Genomic DNA, 17424 nt, shown 5'->3' with positions numbered 1-17424 from the left:
GAGGACCGTGACAGACAAGAGACAGGGTACTAGAGAATGAGAGCTAAGGCTCCAGATTGAAGCTCCAGCTGTCCTTGCCCAGTGCTGACCCAACAAGAAGCAAATCTTTGCCCTTGAAAGAGGAATTGTTACTGGGTCTCCTGGCCGAGGCTGGGCCGGGCTCCAGATGGAGGAATCTGTCTGAGTGTCTCCAGCTGAAGAATTGCTTGGCCTTGTGTTTTCTAGGTGGAACACCATGGAAGGCGACTGTCTGAGCTGCATGAAGTATCTGATGTTTGTTTTCAATTTCTTCATATTTGTAAGTGACCCTGGGTCTCCACTGGGTGTCCCCTAGGTCTCTGGTCTCTGCTGGTGACAAGCCTAATCTCCTCCCTAAAATGCCCACAGGAAGTTGATTACCCAGAGGTAGATGAGTCTGACCAGTAGGCTTCCTGGGAGGCCTGGCACTGACTGCGCTAATCCTGAGTCCCAACCGCTACTCCCTTCACAGCAGACATTTCAGTCAGGCCCTGAAATGGACAGCCTCTGGCCAAGGATAGGCTAGAGGGACCAGGGAGAGGGCTCATTTACAACCCACGTTTAGGGCCTAGAACCCACATAAAAAGCCAGGGGCTTTGCCTAAGCTAACACTGTCAAAAGCAGTATGGAGGGCTCCTGGGGAACAGCACCTGGGATTGACAGGTGGCATGCACATGCACACACATGCACACATATGTATGTGCGCCTGCTTACCACCCCCCCTCCCCACACACACACAATCAAGCAGTGACCTCAGTGCTGTTCAGGCCAGCCTTGTGGGAGCCTCTCAGGGGAGCCTGCCTTGACACCGAAGCTCTGGAACTGGAAGCACGCTTCATCACTCTGAACCTCAACGTCTTCATCTCTCTTTGTTTGATTGTTCTATTTTTTTTTTTCAAGACAGGGTTTCAACCAGCAGTGATGGTGCATGCCTTTAATCCGAGCAGTCAGGAGGTAGAGGCAGGCCGGTCTCTGTGAGTTCAAGTCCAGCCTGGTCTACAAATGGAGTTCAAGCGTTGGCCCCATGGCTACTGAGAAACCCTGTCTTGAAAAACAAAAGACAAAAAACAAACAAAAAAAAAAAATCAAGACAGTGTAGCCCTGACTGTGCTGGACCAGGCTGGGTTTAAACTCAGAGATCCTCTGCCTTCTGAGAGCTGGGATTAAAGGCATGCACCACCACTGCCTGACTGTGTCTTCATCTCTTAATGACTTACCCAAACAGGCTTTTTGAAAATTTATCAAGATAGACAACAAGGTGACTAGAACATAGCTAGTACAGAACAAGTTTGTCCATATCCTCCACACCATAGCCTGGTTATGAAGGGGCAGAGGTGCTGGCATCAGGAAACCTTGTCCATGCTAGCAGCCCACCAAATTCCCTACTCGGCTTCTTCCAATAGCAGAAACACACACACACAAACACACACACTCTTCTTGGGCCTTTATGGGCTTCCCTGACCAGCCCTGGCCCACTAGCTCAGGCACCATGGCTGGTGGCTGTGGCAGGCTGTCTGCACTTATGCTTGTCCAATTTCACATCTTTTTGTGTTTCCCTGGAACCCGCTTCCTGGACTTTGGAGCTAGGCAGCCTACAGACCAAATGACATTCTCCTAGCTGGGGACCCCAGCCCATTTTTCCTGTGCCTGAACCCTCCTAATTAACGCTCATCAGATGACTATATAGCTCCAAAGCCACCCACAGTGATGAGGAGCAGAACTTACTGGAGGATTTGTGGGGAAACTGAGGCAAAAGTTAGGGTGCAACAATCAGTGCTGGCCTCTCTTCCAGCCTGCCCTCTCCTCCTCCAGTCTCTCCACCCACCCCACCTGATGCACCTGTCAATGGCCTTCACCCGGCTTTTCTGCTCTGCCCACGGCTTCTAGACCTGCTGAGTCAGCCAGGGCCAGCAGTGATCCCAGCTACCTACCTGTGCCACCAGGAACATCTGGCCCCGCTAGACCCCAGAATCAGTGTAAACAAGTTCCACACACAGCAGCCCCACTTCTGTGCTATCCTTTCTCTAGAAAAATGGAATTCCCTGCCCACTGGAGTCTGCTGTGTCTGCTTATGGGGCTGCTGTGGGAGGTGGGAATTCAAGCTGCTGGTTAACCATGAGGGTGCTGAGACTCAGAAAGAGTCGGCCACTTACTTGAAGTCACACAGCTAATAAACAGCAGCCCTGCTCCAGCTTAAGTGGCTTCTCTCCCAAGACAAGCAAGGCGTGGAGAGAGATGGGCCATGCAAGGACATCAGTGAGAGGCTTTGGGAGTGCAGCTGGGCCGTGGTGGCACATGCCTTTAATCTCAGCACTTGGAAACAGAAGCAGGTGAGTCTCTATGAGTTCGAGACCAGCCTGGCCTGTAGAGTGAGTTCCAGTACAACGAAGGCTGCATACACACAGAGAAACCCTGTCTCCAAGAAAAGGGGGGAGTTGATTGAGCAACTAGTGTGGCCACTGTGAGCCACCCTCACTGTGAGCGTCACCCTCACAGCTTGTCCGTGGAGGTTTGTTCTGTGTCAGGGAGATCTAAGCTGCAGTCTTGACTCTGCCATGAACTTGAGAGGTAACCTTTTGCAAGTCATTGACCTCCCCTGGGCCACAGTGTGGAAACATCATAAACTTGAAGCTGTGACATTTAAGAAGCACGTGAAAGTCACAAATAAACCTTGTGTGGCACAGTTCTTCACAGCCTGAGGTGCCACACAGGTCAGAAATAGAGGGTATGAGCTACATGGAAGGCCAACGAGCTACAGGCCACTTTGAGTCCCACAGAGACTGTGGGCTGTGGAGATCTGGGCTCAGCATGTTGGGATCCTACCCAACACTGCAGGCCGCAGCACTTCAGACCCAGGCCTCACTGAGGGAAGGGTGTGGAAGAAACATCTAACTGCATTGTCTGCCCTCTTTTCTCCGTGCCTGCCTGTGGACAGCTGGGAGGAGCCTGCCTGCTGGGCGTAGGCATCTGGGTCCTCGTGGATCCGACTGGCTTCCGGGAGATTGTGGCTACCAACCCCCTACTGACCACGGGTGCCTACATCGTCCTGGCCATGGGAGGCCTGCTGTTTCTTCTGGGCTTCCTGGGCTGCTGCGGTGCTGTCCGAGAGAACAGGTGTCTGCTGCTGTTTGTGAGTGACCCGTCCCTCACCTCCACTCTACCTGTGGCTACTGTGGGAGGGACAGAGGCTGCTGACTCCCAAGCCCAACCGGGTTTCAGAAACTAAAAAGTTCTCCCCACCTCTATGACTGTCAGCATTAAGGCCAGTGGGTCCTGGGATCTGGGGATGTTCTCTAGATCTGGGATCTAGAGAACCAGTATCCACCCATGAGGCTCTGGGTTCAATCCCCAGCCCACTGATTGTGGTCAGAGGTCTGGAAGCCCCGAGATGTCCAGTTACTTACCCATAGCGCTGCAGAAGGTTGATGCTGAGGCTGTTGCTGGAGCGTGAGAGTGTCGTCTCACCCTTGGGTAAGGTCTAAGGTCAGGACACCGTCCCAGAGTCCCTTTCCAGAAACATGAAACAGAGACTAGAAGAAAGGTTGAGAGAGCTTTGAATTTGGCGGAAGTAGAAGGACACACTTTGGCGGTGTGAGAGAATGAAGAACCTGGTTCCTCAAATAGTGGTCCAGGGAGGTGGGCGTGAAAACCGAGTTCTGCCCAGGATGATACCTGAGCTTTTGACATGAAAACTGCTCTCCACTTCCCTAGACCATGGAAAACTAACTAACCACTTTCTGTTTGTTTAACTTTGGGTCTGGTAAGTCTGTTCCGAGTAGCCCCTGACCCAAGATGGCTGTTAATGATAGGGGATAACTAACTCTACTGTCGCAGATACCTATTAGCTGGGGGCCAGGAAAGGGTTGGTATCTGTATCTATCATCAGTTTACATTTTAACTTTGTGACCAGTTGAGAGGATCACGGCTGTTCTGGTTCATTCATGGCTCAGCAGTGACAGAGCAGTTTAAGGACTGCAGTTTGGTGGAACGCTAGTGTCTGAAGATTCTTAGCTGCTTCTTAAGCCAGTCTTTCTCCTCTCCCCAGGCTAACTCCTTGCCATCCCAACACACAGATCCAGTGATGTCCTGACTCCCCTACCTCCCCTCAGGAAGTCAAACCAGTGCCCTTGGCCACTGCACACTTGGCCGTGTCGTCCCGATTCTGAGCTTAGTGGACTGACCTCCAGGAGCAAGGCAGACTCTGAGCTTTGCTGTTCCAACTCCTAAGCCTGCTGTCTGCATGGGGCCTCTGCTCCCAGTTCTTAGAGAGGCCTTGGCTTCTTGAGTTTAAACAGTCAGGCTTCTCCGGGTCCAGTCCACTGCTGTTGGCTGTGATAGTCTCCTTCCTCCAAAGCCCCATCTGTGCACCCTCAGTAACGAAGCCACGCTGGCTGTTGGACAGATCACGTGCCCTGCAGCTCTCCGAAGCTGCTTGTTAGCTCTTCGTGTTTGTTACTTTTCTCATGGCTATGACAAATTGCCTGGCAAAAGCAACTTCGGGAAGGAATGGTTTCTTCTGGCTCAGTTCAGAGGTGCAATCTATCAAGGGGAGAAGGCACTGTGGCGGAAGCTTGAGGCAGCTGGGTCACATTGTCTCTGCAGTCAGGAAGCAGAGAGAGGCGCGCTGGTGCTCGGCTCACTTTCTCCTTTTAATTCATCCTGAGATCTCAGCCCATGGAGAGGTGATGCTCAAGTCTAGGGCACATCTTCCCTCTGTGCTTAACTTCCTCCCAGGCAAAAGCAGAGACTTGTCTCCTCGGAAACTCTAGATCCTGCCAAGTTGACAATCCATGTTAACCATCACAGTCTTCTACTCCTGCTTTGGGGGTACCCTTGCAGCTCCCTTGATGTTAGAAACGGGTCAGGGACCTGCAGTAGCTGTCCCCTCCCTCATGCCCAAACTGTGAGAGGTGACCTAGCCACTGAGGATGTTCTAGGCAGGAGGCAAACCTGGTTGTGAGTGTGCACCCTGATCTGTGCTCCATCTGGTTTTTCAGCCTCTCAGCACAGTGGTTTTGACTGTCAAGGGACCGCCCAGCTCTGCTGGAGGTTGAAGCTCTCTAGACAAAGCAGCAGCAGAAGGTCTTTCTCTGGATTCTCCTGGGCTCTGGAGAGGTGGACTTGCTGTCCTTGATGGGTGGCTTTCTCTCCCAGGAGCTTCTGTGGGCCTGGGGCCAAGAGAACTTTGATGTTGAGCCCAGCCCTGCTGCAGGGCTCCTGCTTAGGGCTGAATATGTACCTCAAACCTGCAAATACTCCTTGTGTATACATAGATGGCAGGCAATTCAGTGATAGGGCCATCTTGGTTGGTGGGCTGAAGGACTTCCTTGTAGGGACCTGTGGAGGGTACTTAACACACTATGGACTGAGGCCCAGGGCAAACAGCAGGCTCAGGAGCTGGGGCCGGAAACACTGGTCAATGCCTCTCTCCTGGAGGACAGACCACTCATTTTAGACCCCCAGGGGGATTCCCTGAGTATGGACAGTGTGCAGAGATCAAAGGCTCTGCCTTGCTAGTAGTGAAACTGTCTTTGCTACAGACAGCAGCAGCAGGCACGCTAGAGGAAGACATCTGGCCAGGGGCTCCTCCCAGATTTACACACCCCCGTGTGGCTCATTCCTACCATAGCTGTGTGTGCCACCTCCCACGGAGGAAGTGCAATGGCCTGTGACATGAGCGGCAGGGGAGCTGTAGTTCCTTTTAGTTCTCAGAGCAGAACACTGGCCAGCTTTACTGGGAGAGACAACGAGACCTGCCGGTACCCCCTAATGGAATGTCCCTTCCTCATCAGTCAGCTCCTGAGTGCAGCAGCTCTAGCTGGGGACCTGGTCTCAGTGTGTGAGGACCCATTTGTGCTGCTCCCAGGAAGGTGCCCAGAGGGTCCCACAGCCCTACCACGGAGAGGCTTGCTCATCCATGTTCACTGCTGCTCTGCTCACAATAGCCAGGAAATGGTTGAGTGGATAATGAAAATGGGATGCATAGGCACAATGGAATTTTATTCAGCCATAAAGAAAAATGAAATTTATTAAATTTGCAGGCAAAATGGGTGGAACTGGAAAATACTGCATTAAAGTAAGGTAACTCAAGCACAGAAAGACAAATAGCTCATGTTCTTTCTCATGCAGATCCAAACTTCTAATTTTTATTTATGTGTATTTATTTATGTGGGAATAAGTACTTCGTAGAGGCCGGAAAACTAGCAAGGGGCCCAAGAGAGGAAAAACAGAGGCTTTAAGAGAGGGAATGGGAAGATACCAGAATATATATGATACGAAAGGTGAATTAGGTGTGCTAAGAAGGAAGGGGTGAGGAGATGGGGAGATGGGGGAGTGCATAGAAGGAGCAACCAAAGCTAACGAGGTATGAAAATGCCATAAAGAAACTTGCTACTTTGTGTGCTAACTGAAATACATATACAAACAGGCACACATAAGGAGAGGGTTTGTGAACCCTGCATGGTGCTATCCACCTGTAATCCCAGCATAAAGGAGGCTAGTGCAGAACTGCTGTGAGATCAAGGCCAGCCAGGGGGCTACAGTGTTAGATTCTGTCTCAAAAAAAGAAAGAGAGGGGAAAGAAAAAAGATGCAGAAAACTCACTTTGGCCCCCAGGGACGCATCTCTGTTAATGGGTCCATCCCTGCAGCCAAGCCCGGAAGGCAGCCTGTGCTCTTGACTGAGAGCAGTCTGGGCGCTGCTGCTTTGCCAGCCTCAGCTAAGTGTGCCCTGCACCCTGCCAGCCTGCACCCTGCCAACCTGCACCCTGCCAGCTGGAGAGGAGAATGGGGCATTTGTTTTCCATCAAGTTGTGGAGAAGGTTGAGAGCTGGGACAGGCTGAATCAGCCTAGTCCTCTTAGGACAGCTAAGAGCTGTCCCAGCCAGGTCCTCGCTGGCCCTGTCTCCACATGGACCCCTCCACTCCCCTCTCGGCTTCAGCCATCGCTCAGTTCCTCTTCCTGCTCATTTTCTTTCCCACACTACCACTCTGCCTCTGTTTCCTGCTCACCCCGCTCCCAGGTCCAGTTCACAAAAGCCTAAAGTCAGTGTGGACCAGAGGCAGAGCAGAATACTCAGACTGCTGCCATCCAAACCAGGGCTATTCAGGCCCCAACCCAAAATAGACCTTTACAGGCCAAAATCATACACAATAGGGCTACACTAGAGCTGTGGGCATGTGTGTAGGTAGAGACTGCTCTTTCATTTCCTGGTCGCCCAATCCCGAGATAATCACACAGAAACCATATAAATTGCAATACTGTATGTCCAATAGCTTAAGCGTATTTCTAGCTAGCTCTTACATCTTAAATTAACCCATTTCTATTATTTTATATTTTAACATGAGACTCATGGTTTACCAGTAAGGTTTCCAGGGCATCTGTCTCCTTTGGCAGCTACATGGCATCTCTCTGATTCCACCTTCTCTCCATATATTTCTGTTCAGATTTCCTGCCTGGCTTTACTCTATTAAGCCATTGGCCAAAACAACTTCTTTAATAACCACTGGCAATAAAACATATTCATAGCATATAGAGGGGAATCCCACATCAATGTGTGTATGTTCTAAGTATGTGCATGTATGTGTGAGTACACATGAATGTGTGCTGGGTGTACATGTATGGTATGTGGTACCCCATATAGTTTGTTACAGGTGCATGTGTACATATTATGTGTGCATTTATGTTTCACCATGTGTATATGGTGTGTGTACCTGGGTTGTGTGTTTGGTGGGTTATGTAGTAGTATGTGAGTTGTATACAAACACATGTACAGGGGGCATGCATGTGGGAGGGTGAAGCTGAGGAGGCACTGATACTTTAAGAAGCTTTTCTGTGCTTCTAAGCAGGGCCTTATGTAAGCCCAGGCTGCTATGGGAATGAGGATAATGATGTTGAGCTTCTGAACCTCCTACCCCCACCAAGTGCCAGGATTACATGTGTGCCCCCAAACCCAGTTCATGCAATGCTAGGGACCCAGTCCAGGACTGAATATGCTAGGCAAGCATCTGTCTCCTGAGCTACAGTCCCTACTGCAAGGCTTTCTGGTAGGTTCTAAGCAGTCTGCTGTGTGGTTGCTGCTGTAGAAGAGGGCCACTGAGTCAGACCCTGGTGGCCTCTTGGGGCTCCCTGGAGGCTTTAAACTCATCCTGAGCCTGGTTGCCTGAACAGGAAAAAAAAAACATGGCTTTAGCCATTCCGGGACCCTGATCCCAAGGTCTGCAGCAATGAGGCCTAGATACGGAGCAAACCTGCCTGGTTCTGGGACTAAGAACCCGAAGTCTAAGGACAGTTGGCCCTGTGACTAGTCACCTAATGACCAACCTAGCTAACAATGGCAGCACACATGTGGGTCAGTGTCCCCAACACTAGCTCTTGCCATGCCTCTATTAAGGGTCTTCTGGCCATTTCCTGTGTCTCCTCTGAATGTCACAAGAAACCCTATGTCCAACCTACCTAAAGATTCTAATTTTAACGAAGATGGGGAGGGGAAAGAGAAGGAAGGGGAGGAGAGTGAGTGTATTTAGCAATTACCTTAGCTGTACTGTGTGGAACTTGGTGACTGTTTATTAGGAAGGAGAACCAGGACATTCATCATGGGGAAGAGCACCCAGGCTTAACAGAGGTGGGGATCAAAGGGCGGGTGTTCCCTGGGAGGGTATCCTAGCCCTGTAAACAGAGACTACTCTGTCATTTCCTGGCTGCCCTGACACAGATAATCACACAGAAACTATATTAATTATAACAGTGTTTGGCCAATGTCTCATGTGTATTTCCAGCTAGCTCTTATATCTTAAATTAACCCATTTCTATTATTCTCTGTTATACTGGTAAAGTTTCCATGCCTGTCTTCTTTGGCAGCTACATGGTGTCTCTTTGACTCGGCCTACTCTCTCTCTTTATCTCTGTTCGATTTTCCTACTTGGCTGTACTCTGCTAAGCCATTGGATGAAACTTTATTCATTAACCAATAAAAGCAACACATGTACAGAAGGACCTCCCACATCCTAGGCCCCCTGGGGAAAGTCCCAAGCAGTGAGAAGCTGCGGGAGTGGGAGGGAGTAACTGGGCTGGAGGAGCCCAGGGGGCTGGAAATAGCATCGCCTCTGGTGTAGGTGTTGCAACCTGAACTTTCCACTTGAAATTCACACCCTGTGCAGGGCAGATCTGTGAGTGGGAGCTCCCAGCCTCCCTGCCTCTGCTGCTCTTCCCCTTTCCCAGACCAAGATTTGCCCCATTCATTCTTGGCCTCTTTCCTGAGGCTTGAGCAGCCCAGCCCAGGGTGAGCCTGCATCTGCCTTGTGTGCGTTGGTTGGTCTGTCCATGCCAACATTATCTCAGCACAGGCACTCTATGGAAGCTTTGGGAAGGAGGCGCAAGGAGGAGACAGATCAAAGACGTTGGTGAGCTTGAGCTTTGATATTTGGCTGTGCAGCAAGAAGCCCCAAGTGGGAGAGGGTTGGTCTGAGGCTTTTCAGTCTTCACACCTTTGGGCCAGTCATCAACTCCCCAGCCTCAGCTTCCTCTTCTATGGACAAGGGAAAGCAATAGAGAAGAGTCATGGGGAAGACAGTGGTCATATATCCCAAGGCCATCTAAGATAGGCCTTCTCTCTTCAGACATGTCATTAACAGACCATTTGACAGGTCTATGGGTCTTTCTGTGTCTTACAGCCGTCTTTCATTCTTCCCAAAGTGACCCATGCAAAACAGTTTGGGACCTCTGTGGGGAAGCTGTGTTAAGGCAGAAAAGCCACAGTGGGAACATGACTGGGGTCTCCCAGGATGAGGATAAAGTGACAGTTTCTGATGAGGAAGAACATAGGAGAGAAACCTCCTCTGAGCCATTCACTGTGGCCCAGGGCATCCGGGAAGTCATGGCTAAGTGGCTGAGTTCTGAGCAAGAGGCAGGTTCTATAGCTCATCCAAGTAACCTGGGGACACTTCCACGGCATGGGGACATCTTCACTCCATTACATCATCGATCCTCATTACCAGCCCCATGTTGAGATTTCCTCAGGCTAAATCCAATACACCATCTCCTGGTTCAGTACAACCAGTATAGGCTGAGTGTGGCCAGGAGGATGGGATATAGGGACCAGCCCCTGTGTGTGCCCGCTCACTGTGGATCCTCTGCTATTGGTATAGAGTTTGTACTGCAATATTTTCTGAGCCAAGTCCAAAACAGTGTTGGTGAGGCCAGGGCCTGAGACACACAGCACATCACAGAATCGTCATGACAGTCTGTCCATTTGTGAGGCCTCTCAGATGTTGGAGGAAGGCAGCCTGCAGTGAGCGGCTAAGTCCTACAGCAGGAATCTGCTGGGCACTGGGCGGGGTGTCTCTGTTGATGCTATGAGAGAGGGCCTGCTGGGAGAGGTCAGGAAGGCCTCTCAGGAGTGAGGCTGGAGCTTAACTTTGCCACAAGGGACCACCCAGCATGGGAAGGCCCCACACCAGAGCATCCTGGTTAATCTGTGGAACATAGGAATTTAGTGAGTGGAGCAGACAGGTCTCTGTGTTGAACATCAAACTTCCCTCCGCTGGCCTTTCTGGGAGTCCCACTACCTTCCTGACAATCTCACACCTCTGTTTCAGCTGAAGATAATATGGTTTCCCTAGTTCCACTGAAGACAGCATGGCCTCACTATTTCCATGGCAACCAGAGGCACAGGGGCAGGAAAAAAGTGGCCTTGAGGTTGACAGGCTGGGAAACCCAGCCTGGGATCCCCAAGAATTCAGGATCCCACAGCTTGGATAATTGATAAAGTTAGATGTTTCTAAAGGAAGTCCAAGCAGATTCCAGCAGCCGCCGCAGCCTCCTCCTCCCAGGGCCCCCAGTTACACACGACACAAAGCAGCCTCTCTAGGTGACCATGTACTGGGAAGGCAGATTTATTTGTCTGCATTGCTCATACGTTTTATTGCAACTCTGCGGCTCCAAGGGTAGATCCTTGGTGTGTTTGTTATGAAAACAGTGATTTATGGCGGCGATGGTCTGTCTTACAAGATGAGTGCGCTCCATCAATCACAGGGGGTGTGGAGGACGGTGCCCACGTGGGCCTCATGACTGCCCTCTCTCTGCAGTTTTTCATCTTTATCCTGGTCATCTTCCTGGTAGAGCTCTCCGCAGCCATCCTGGCCTTCATCTTCAGGGAACACGTATGTACCGCTCGGCTTTCCACCCTGCTACCCTCACTGCCCACTGAGCTCTGGGGCCTCCTCAAAGAGCCTCTTAGAGCTAGCTGTCTCAAGTCCAGTGCCACAAGCCTAAATGTGGCCTTCACCCCGAGGAGGGCCAGAGCACCCCAGCCCAATGAAGTCTCCTCCTATAGAAGTATTTCCAGAAGTCCTCACCCAGGGGTGCCTGTGGGTCCCCTCTCCAGCCTGGTTCTAGAATTTATATCCTACCCAGTAACAGCCTGTTCGTGGGTGGCACATGGCCAGGTGGTTGGAGAAGACAACCTCGGTCTGGGCATGTGGTATGCCCAGCTAGGCTACCAGCCTCTCTGATTAGTCTACTGCATGGTCCATTCATTCCAGAAACTTCTGTCAGCTCCTTATCCTGAGCCTAGTGGACAAGGCCTGGCAGTACAGGTAGAAGGGCCTGACCTCCAAACAGGGGGGGCAGGAAGGATAAGATGTATGGGCTGGCCTGGGACAAGGAGCCAGCCTGAGGAAGCTGCTGAAAACAGAGACGTTGAAAACATAGCTGGGAGCTATGGGTAATCAAAGGCTTCCTCTTTACCCATACCTTGGCTTCTTGAAGGTTGGGCCTGGCACCTGTTCATTCTGAAGGATGGGATGACAATCGTCTCCTCTCCCCCACCTCCCCCATGCTCATCCTCTGAGAAGAGCCGCAAAGCTGAGCAAAGGTTCTAGTGTGTTCCATCTTGGGGTTAGCTGAGGCCTGCATATGCAGACATTTTTGTCACAACAGTGGTCTGTGATGACACAGCAAGGCCCCAAACCTTGGGAAGGGGTGCCTGCCTAAAATGAACAAACTTAGGATGACCTGGGAGGCCAGGCTGAGAAGACTCAGCTCCTTCTCCTCTGTCCCCAGCTCACCCGTGAGTTCTTCACCAGGGAGCTCACCAAGCACTACCAGGGCAACAATGACACGGACGTGTTCTCTGCCACCTGGAATTCGATCATGATCACAGTGAGTGTCCCTTCCCATGCCATCCTGGGATGCATGAGCATTCAAAGCCATCATGTTGACGGGGAGGTCGACCTCTAGAGCTCTCCCAGGGGACTGCCTGACCAGACATCAATAATCAATCAAGAATCACCGATCCCACTCCTGATCTTGGTGTGTGAAGCACACTAAGCTGTCACAGCTAGCCACTCACAGTACAGACTCTTCACAGAATCTCTCCACTGCCCCTGACTCAAGCCATAGCTATTGCCATTGGTCACTGATGTTAATAATAATCAATACAGGGCCTGGGAGATGGTTGAGTCTGTAAGCGCTTCCTGTGCTGTCACGAGGACCTGAGTTCCATCCCCAACACCCATGTAAAAAGCCGGCTGTTAGGATGTATGCTCATAGTGCCAACACTGGGAGGAGGGGTGGAGACAGGAGAGACAGGGTCTACTGGCCAGTCAGTCTAGCCTAATGTGAGCCCCAGTTCCCGGGAAAGCTCCCCTCTCAAAAAAAACATAAGATGCAGTTGAGTGGTGGTGGGCACAAGCCTTTCATTCCTACACTCAGGAGGCAGAGGCAGGCGGGTCTCTGAGTTCAAAGCCAGTCTGGTCTACAGAGCGAGTTCTAGGACAGCCAAAGCTACACAGAGAAACCCTGTCACACACAAAATAAAAAAGGACAGCACCTGAGATTGTCCTCTGGCCTCCATGCATATATATACATGTTTCCCCCCCACCACACACACACATACTTCTGCACATGAGCAAATATACACATGCCAAATGTAACAATAATAATTAGCATATCATGATGTGAAATCATAGCAACTGTACATGAAGTGCTTACCAGGTGCAGGGGAGGTAAGGGATACACTGCCATGTTCTTCTTACACAGAGTACCCTGTGCACAGAGACACTGGGCATCATCACTGTCACACAGAGGGCAGAGGAGCTGGGCTCTGGCAGAGGCTGACATCCCCTCTGGTCTAGCTCTAGCTCCCTCTTTCGGTTCTCTTCTAGTTTGGCTGCTGTGGGGTCAACGGGCCAGAAGATTTCAAGACGGCCTCGGTATTTCGGCTGCTGACACTGGACAGTGAGGAGGTGCCCACGGCCTGCTGCCGGAGGGAACCCCAGACTCGTGATGGGGTACTGCTGAGCAGGGAGGAGTGCCAGCTGGGGAGAAGTCCATTCATAAACAAACAGGTACGGCCCTGTTCCCAGTGGGGAGACACTCCACAAACAGGCAAAGCTGGGGGGGAAGCAATGTCTGCCCAGAGGGTCTGAAGATGGTGGATAGATTTTTAGACAGAGTTCTGGTTATGGCATGGGCTCCTACTCATGCTTCTGAGATCCAAGGAAGTGGGGAGAGGATCACAGGGACAAGGAATGAGTTGGGTTCAGGCTGGGGTGGGAATTTGGGATATGGTTCCAAGGTGAGTTTTCCAAACTTCTAAGAACAAAAGTTGGGGCAACGGGATGTTCCATAAGCATATATTCTACGTATAAGGAAACTTACCCTGACCAATTGGGACATTCCTTGATCCCAGGGGAGCAGACTCTCATTGACCTGACCCTAGACGATCAGAGAAGTGTCTAGACATCTTTCTTCTCTTGTAATCTAAGGGTTTCATCTCAGCCTTGTTTTTCATAGGAAACGAAGGTCCCAGCTTGGTCCCCTCAACAAGGAGCACAGCTCCACTTCACCCTTAGCTCCCTCCTTCCTGCTGACCAGAGGCCCTGACCTCCATAAAGATAAGAGACAGAAAGAGTTGGGTGGAGCATGCAGGGAGGAAGGAGGGCATGAGGATGAGAACCACCCTTGGGTTTCTCCCCTGGCCAGACTTTGCTGGGACTATTCCAAGTGCCAAGGAACCGCTGGAACATAAGAGACAAGGACCCACTCCCATGGGGATCTGGTCTGGGGGAGGTGGGAGCTGGTGAACCATGAGCAAACGTGATCCTTCCCTATGGTGCTGGTTGTGAGATGACAATGGGTTGAAGAAGTGCTGGAAGGTTCACGGGATGGTCTTAAGGGTCTCAGAGTCCCAAGAAAGGGCATCATGAGCTGAGACCTGATCCCACGACCTCAAGTTGACACCCTGTACCTTGCCTGGGATAGGCCAGAGCTCGGCTCCTCTGCCAGGCATTCTGTTTTCCTACCCCAGAGAAGAGACAGAAATAAAGATGGTGAGCACTGGGGAACGAATGCTATGGAGAGACAGGTCACTGAAGGTTCCGATCTCAGGTACCTGTGTGAAGAGCAAATGGGATTTGGGGAGCACCAAGGCTGTGGGGAGTCCACAGCTGACAGGTCTGAGCTGTTACCTATCCACTGAAAGCCAAGCCTGCTGACCCAAGTGCCCCCTTGCCCCTTTTCCTACGGGGGAAGAAAGTCCACCACAGCTCTGGCGTGAGGCAAGAGAGGCAAGGCTAGGGGATATGAGCAAAGAACATTTGAGCAACTGAGTCACACCCTTATGAGAAAGTGTGACATCCCCACTTCCTTCAGAATGCAGCCACCCAGGACCTTGCTGAGGACAGGGAGCTCTGGAGTGGCAGGAAGTCTACAAAGAAGGAGCAGAATTTCCAGAGAAGATGCTCACTTAAGGAGCTGCTGAGGGCTCAGGGGCCAGGCTCCTGCCCCCTCCCATTCTGATCTTTCTCCTGCAAGTTCTAGACACTTCCCCCATGAGCACCCTCCTGCTGTCTCCTGGGCTGAGAACCACCATATTGATTTTTTGTCGCAGAGTCTCTCCAGGTTCAGTGGGGCCAGCTGTTGGGGCTGCTTCCTTCACTCACATCCCATTGGAGCCATCTCTTCTGTTAGGAGCTTCCGCCGGGAGACCAGCTCCAGTTGGGTTCTCTCAGAACTGCCTTCCACAAATCCCAGGACATATTTGTGGCTGGCACAAGCCAGACTGCTAGGATTTCCCTCGGGGATGTGGAGGTGGCTGGATCGGCACTCTGGCTGCCTTGGAACTAGGAACTCAAGACAGTTCTGCATGAACAGTGGTCCCAGGGAGGAAGGATGGTGTGATAGACTGGAGTGGCGGTGAGGTCATTTGTTGGCCTCGTGACAAGTCTCAGTGTGTGTGCAGGCTTGTGACAAAGGTATTTCTATGCTTTCTGAGTTGAGGGACATTGTGTGTGAATTTGGGGAATGTTGAATGTGACATACTTTTGAGATATCCAGGGATCCCGAATAGGCAGTAGGGTATTCATCCTTGGGCCTGGGAAGGACACTTGAATGACGAAGACGTAGGTGTTGCTACCCAGGATGAGCTGGCCTCTCTGTGGTTGGTTTGGGGTGACCATGAGCAGGAACCAGGGTGGGGAACATTCCCTCTCCCAACAAAGGGGGCAGGTGTTGAAACATGTATCTAGAGAGTGATGTTCTGTCCCCATACCAGGTGGGGTGCCCCATCGTGGGGTGATACCCAGGGTGTGGTCAGTTCCAGGCTCTGACAGATGAGGTTGGCCAGACAAGGACAGGCATTTCTGAAGTACAGCTCTGTCCACTCAGGGTGGAGGAAAAAGGAATCTCAGGCCCCTTTCTGAATCTGGGCTTCCCTCTTTCTATGTGTGTGGCCTCGAGCGAGCCACCCACCTGGTCTCTCTGTTTCTGAGGAGGTAAACCACAGATGGGGGCTGCATGGGGGACCAAATGATGTAGGGCTCATGAAGGAAGCTCCTGGCAGAGGGATACTAAGGGTAGGTAGCACCGTCCCCTCTGCCACTCACGCCAAGGCTTTCACTGGCCCTGGGGAGTTTCCACCAACCAACCTGCTCAGCTCAGGCCTCGTGTGCTAGGGTCTGGGTATGTCTAGGCAGTCTGTCTGTCCACTCGGGTCCCCTGCTTAGCTTCTAGCCAGCCTCCCCTTGGAAAATACCATGACTCCCATCTGGCCACTGTCCCTGATCAGGTCCCACTGTCTCCTTGCTCAGACATAGCCTCCTCAGGTCCACTTCTAGCCAAAGATACTGGGATTCTGGGTAGGAAACAGCAAGAGACTTGAACACCAAGACCCCAGGGAAGAAAATGCCAGCCTGTAGTTACTGAGCCCTGGAGCCCCAGCTGCAGAATGCACCTCCCTCATCCCTGGTCTTTCCTTCACAGGGCTGTTACACTGTGATTCTCAATACCTTCGAAACCTACGTCTACCTGGCTGGGGCCTTTGCCATTGGGGTGCTGGCTATTGAGGTGAGTAGGGCCCCCTGGGAAGAAGCCCCGGGGCCTGGACAGCCAACCTACTTCCCAAATGCATGACTGCTGGCTGCTGCAGATGTCTGCTGCTCAAGAAATTCTTGTAGCCTGAAGTAGCATGCCTGCCTGACCCAGAAGAATAAAGACAGACAGGCCCTGAGGACACCCCACCTCACCCCAGCTCTGCAGTCCAAGTGCACTTTGTAGGACACCTGAGCTGCCTTGAAGGCTGGGGCTTCCTGATAAGGCCCTGCCTTTGCAAGTGTTCGGGGTGTCTTTTTAATTTGTCAGTGGAGCTTTAGTATTTTTCATCCCGGGGCCCCAAACCACACACATCTGAGAGGCTGCTGACCTTTGAGCTACCACTAGGTGGTGCTTCAGCCTTCCCTTCTTACCGCGCCCTGCCCAGTTCTAGGCTACACTTTGGGACAATGAAGCCAGGCAGCTTGATGCTTGACCCTTGCCTCCCACTCTTCAGGGGCCCCCTCAAGAGTGCTCTGGCCACCCGACACCCTGGATATCTCCTGTTCAGTGTCCTCTGTGTCTTGTCTCTCGGGATAATAGTTCTGTGCTAGTCACAGGGGAAATGGAGGTGACATTTGTTAATTCCACAAGCATGTACTGAGCCCTTGCTATATGCTAGCCATGCTGGGCGTGAGCAAGGCCTCCTGTGGGAACTAAAGCCAACAGCAGGCACACAGATCTTCCTGAGGCTGTAGCCACAGGTCAAGGTCAGAGTGCTGTGACCTCTGCAGACCTCCTCAAGTCCCTGTGAAGTGGCTGAGAGTGCAGGGGCTGGAAGCAAGGGCTCTGGGGACAGTGTGTCTTTGCTCAAGCCGGGCTACCCCACTGGAACTGTGTGACCTGAATCAGGTTGTGCAGCCTCCCTGTGCCTCACTTCCTGCTGGTTAGAAAAGCTGCCGACACCAAACTTAAAACATACTTTACATGGTAAGCACTTGGTACACACTCGGAGCCCAAGAAGGGTCATGCTTCGCTTAAAGTCTCTGCTGACCCGAGAAATACAGACGTGAACTGCTTAACCGGATCACTTACTTC

General features: G+C 51.6%; 1 protein-coding gene across 2 annotated transcripts in view; it reads left to right on the top strand.

The window, feature by feature from the left end:
* Nucleotides 1–17424, top strand: part of Tspan18 (tetraspanin 18) — a 135756-nt gene that overhangs the window by 115742 nt on the left and 2590 nt on the right. For both annotated transcript variants that reach the window (XM_041641278.1, XM_041641279.1), the window contains exons 3-8: nucleotides 226–298; nucleotides 2954–3148; nucleotides 11103–11177; nucleotides 12079–12177; nucleotides 13182–13364; nucleotides 16279–16362. In XM_041641278.1, coding sequence (XP_041497212.1) covers nucleotides 236–298; nucleotides 2954–3148; nucleotides 11103–11177; nucleotides 12079–12177; nucleotides 13182–13364; nucleotides 16279–16362 — 699 coding nt within the window. In that variant the 5' untranslated portion in view covers nucleotides 226–235. The remainder of the gene's footprint in view (nucleotides 1–225; nucleotides 299–2953; nucleotides 3149–11102; nucleotides 11178–12078; nucleotides 12178–13181; nucleotides 13365–16278; nucleotides 16363–17424) is intronic.

The sequence above is a fragment of the Microtus oregoni genome, unplaced genomic scaffold (genome assembly GCF_018167655.1).
Source record: "Microtus oregoni isolate MIOR12 unplaced genomic scaffold, Mior012 000068F_ref0000429, whole genome shotgun sequence".
Lineage (NCBI taxonomy): Eukaryota > Metazoa > Chordata > Mammalia > Rodentia > Cricetidae > Microtus > Microtus oregoni.
The sequence above is the reverse complement of the archived record's forward strand: the minus strand, read 5'-3'. Positions and strand labels throughout refer to the sequence as shown.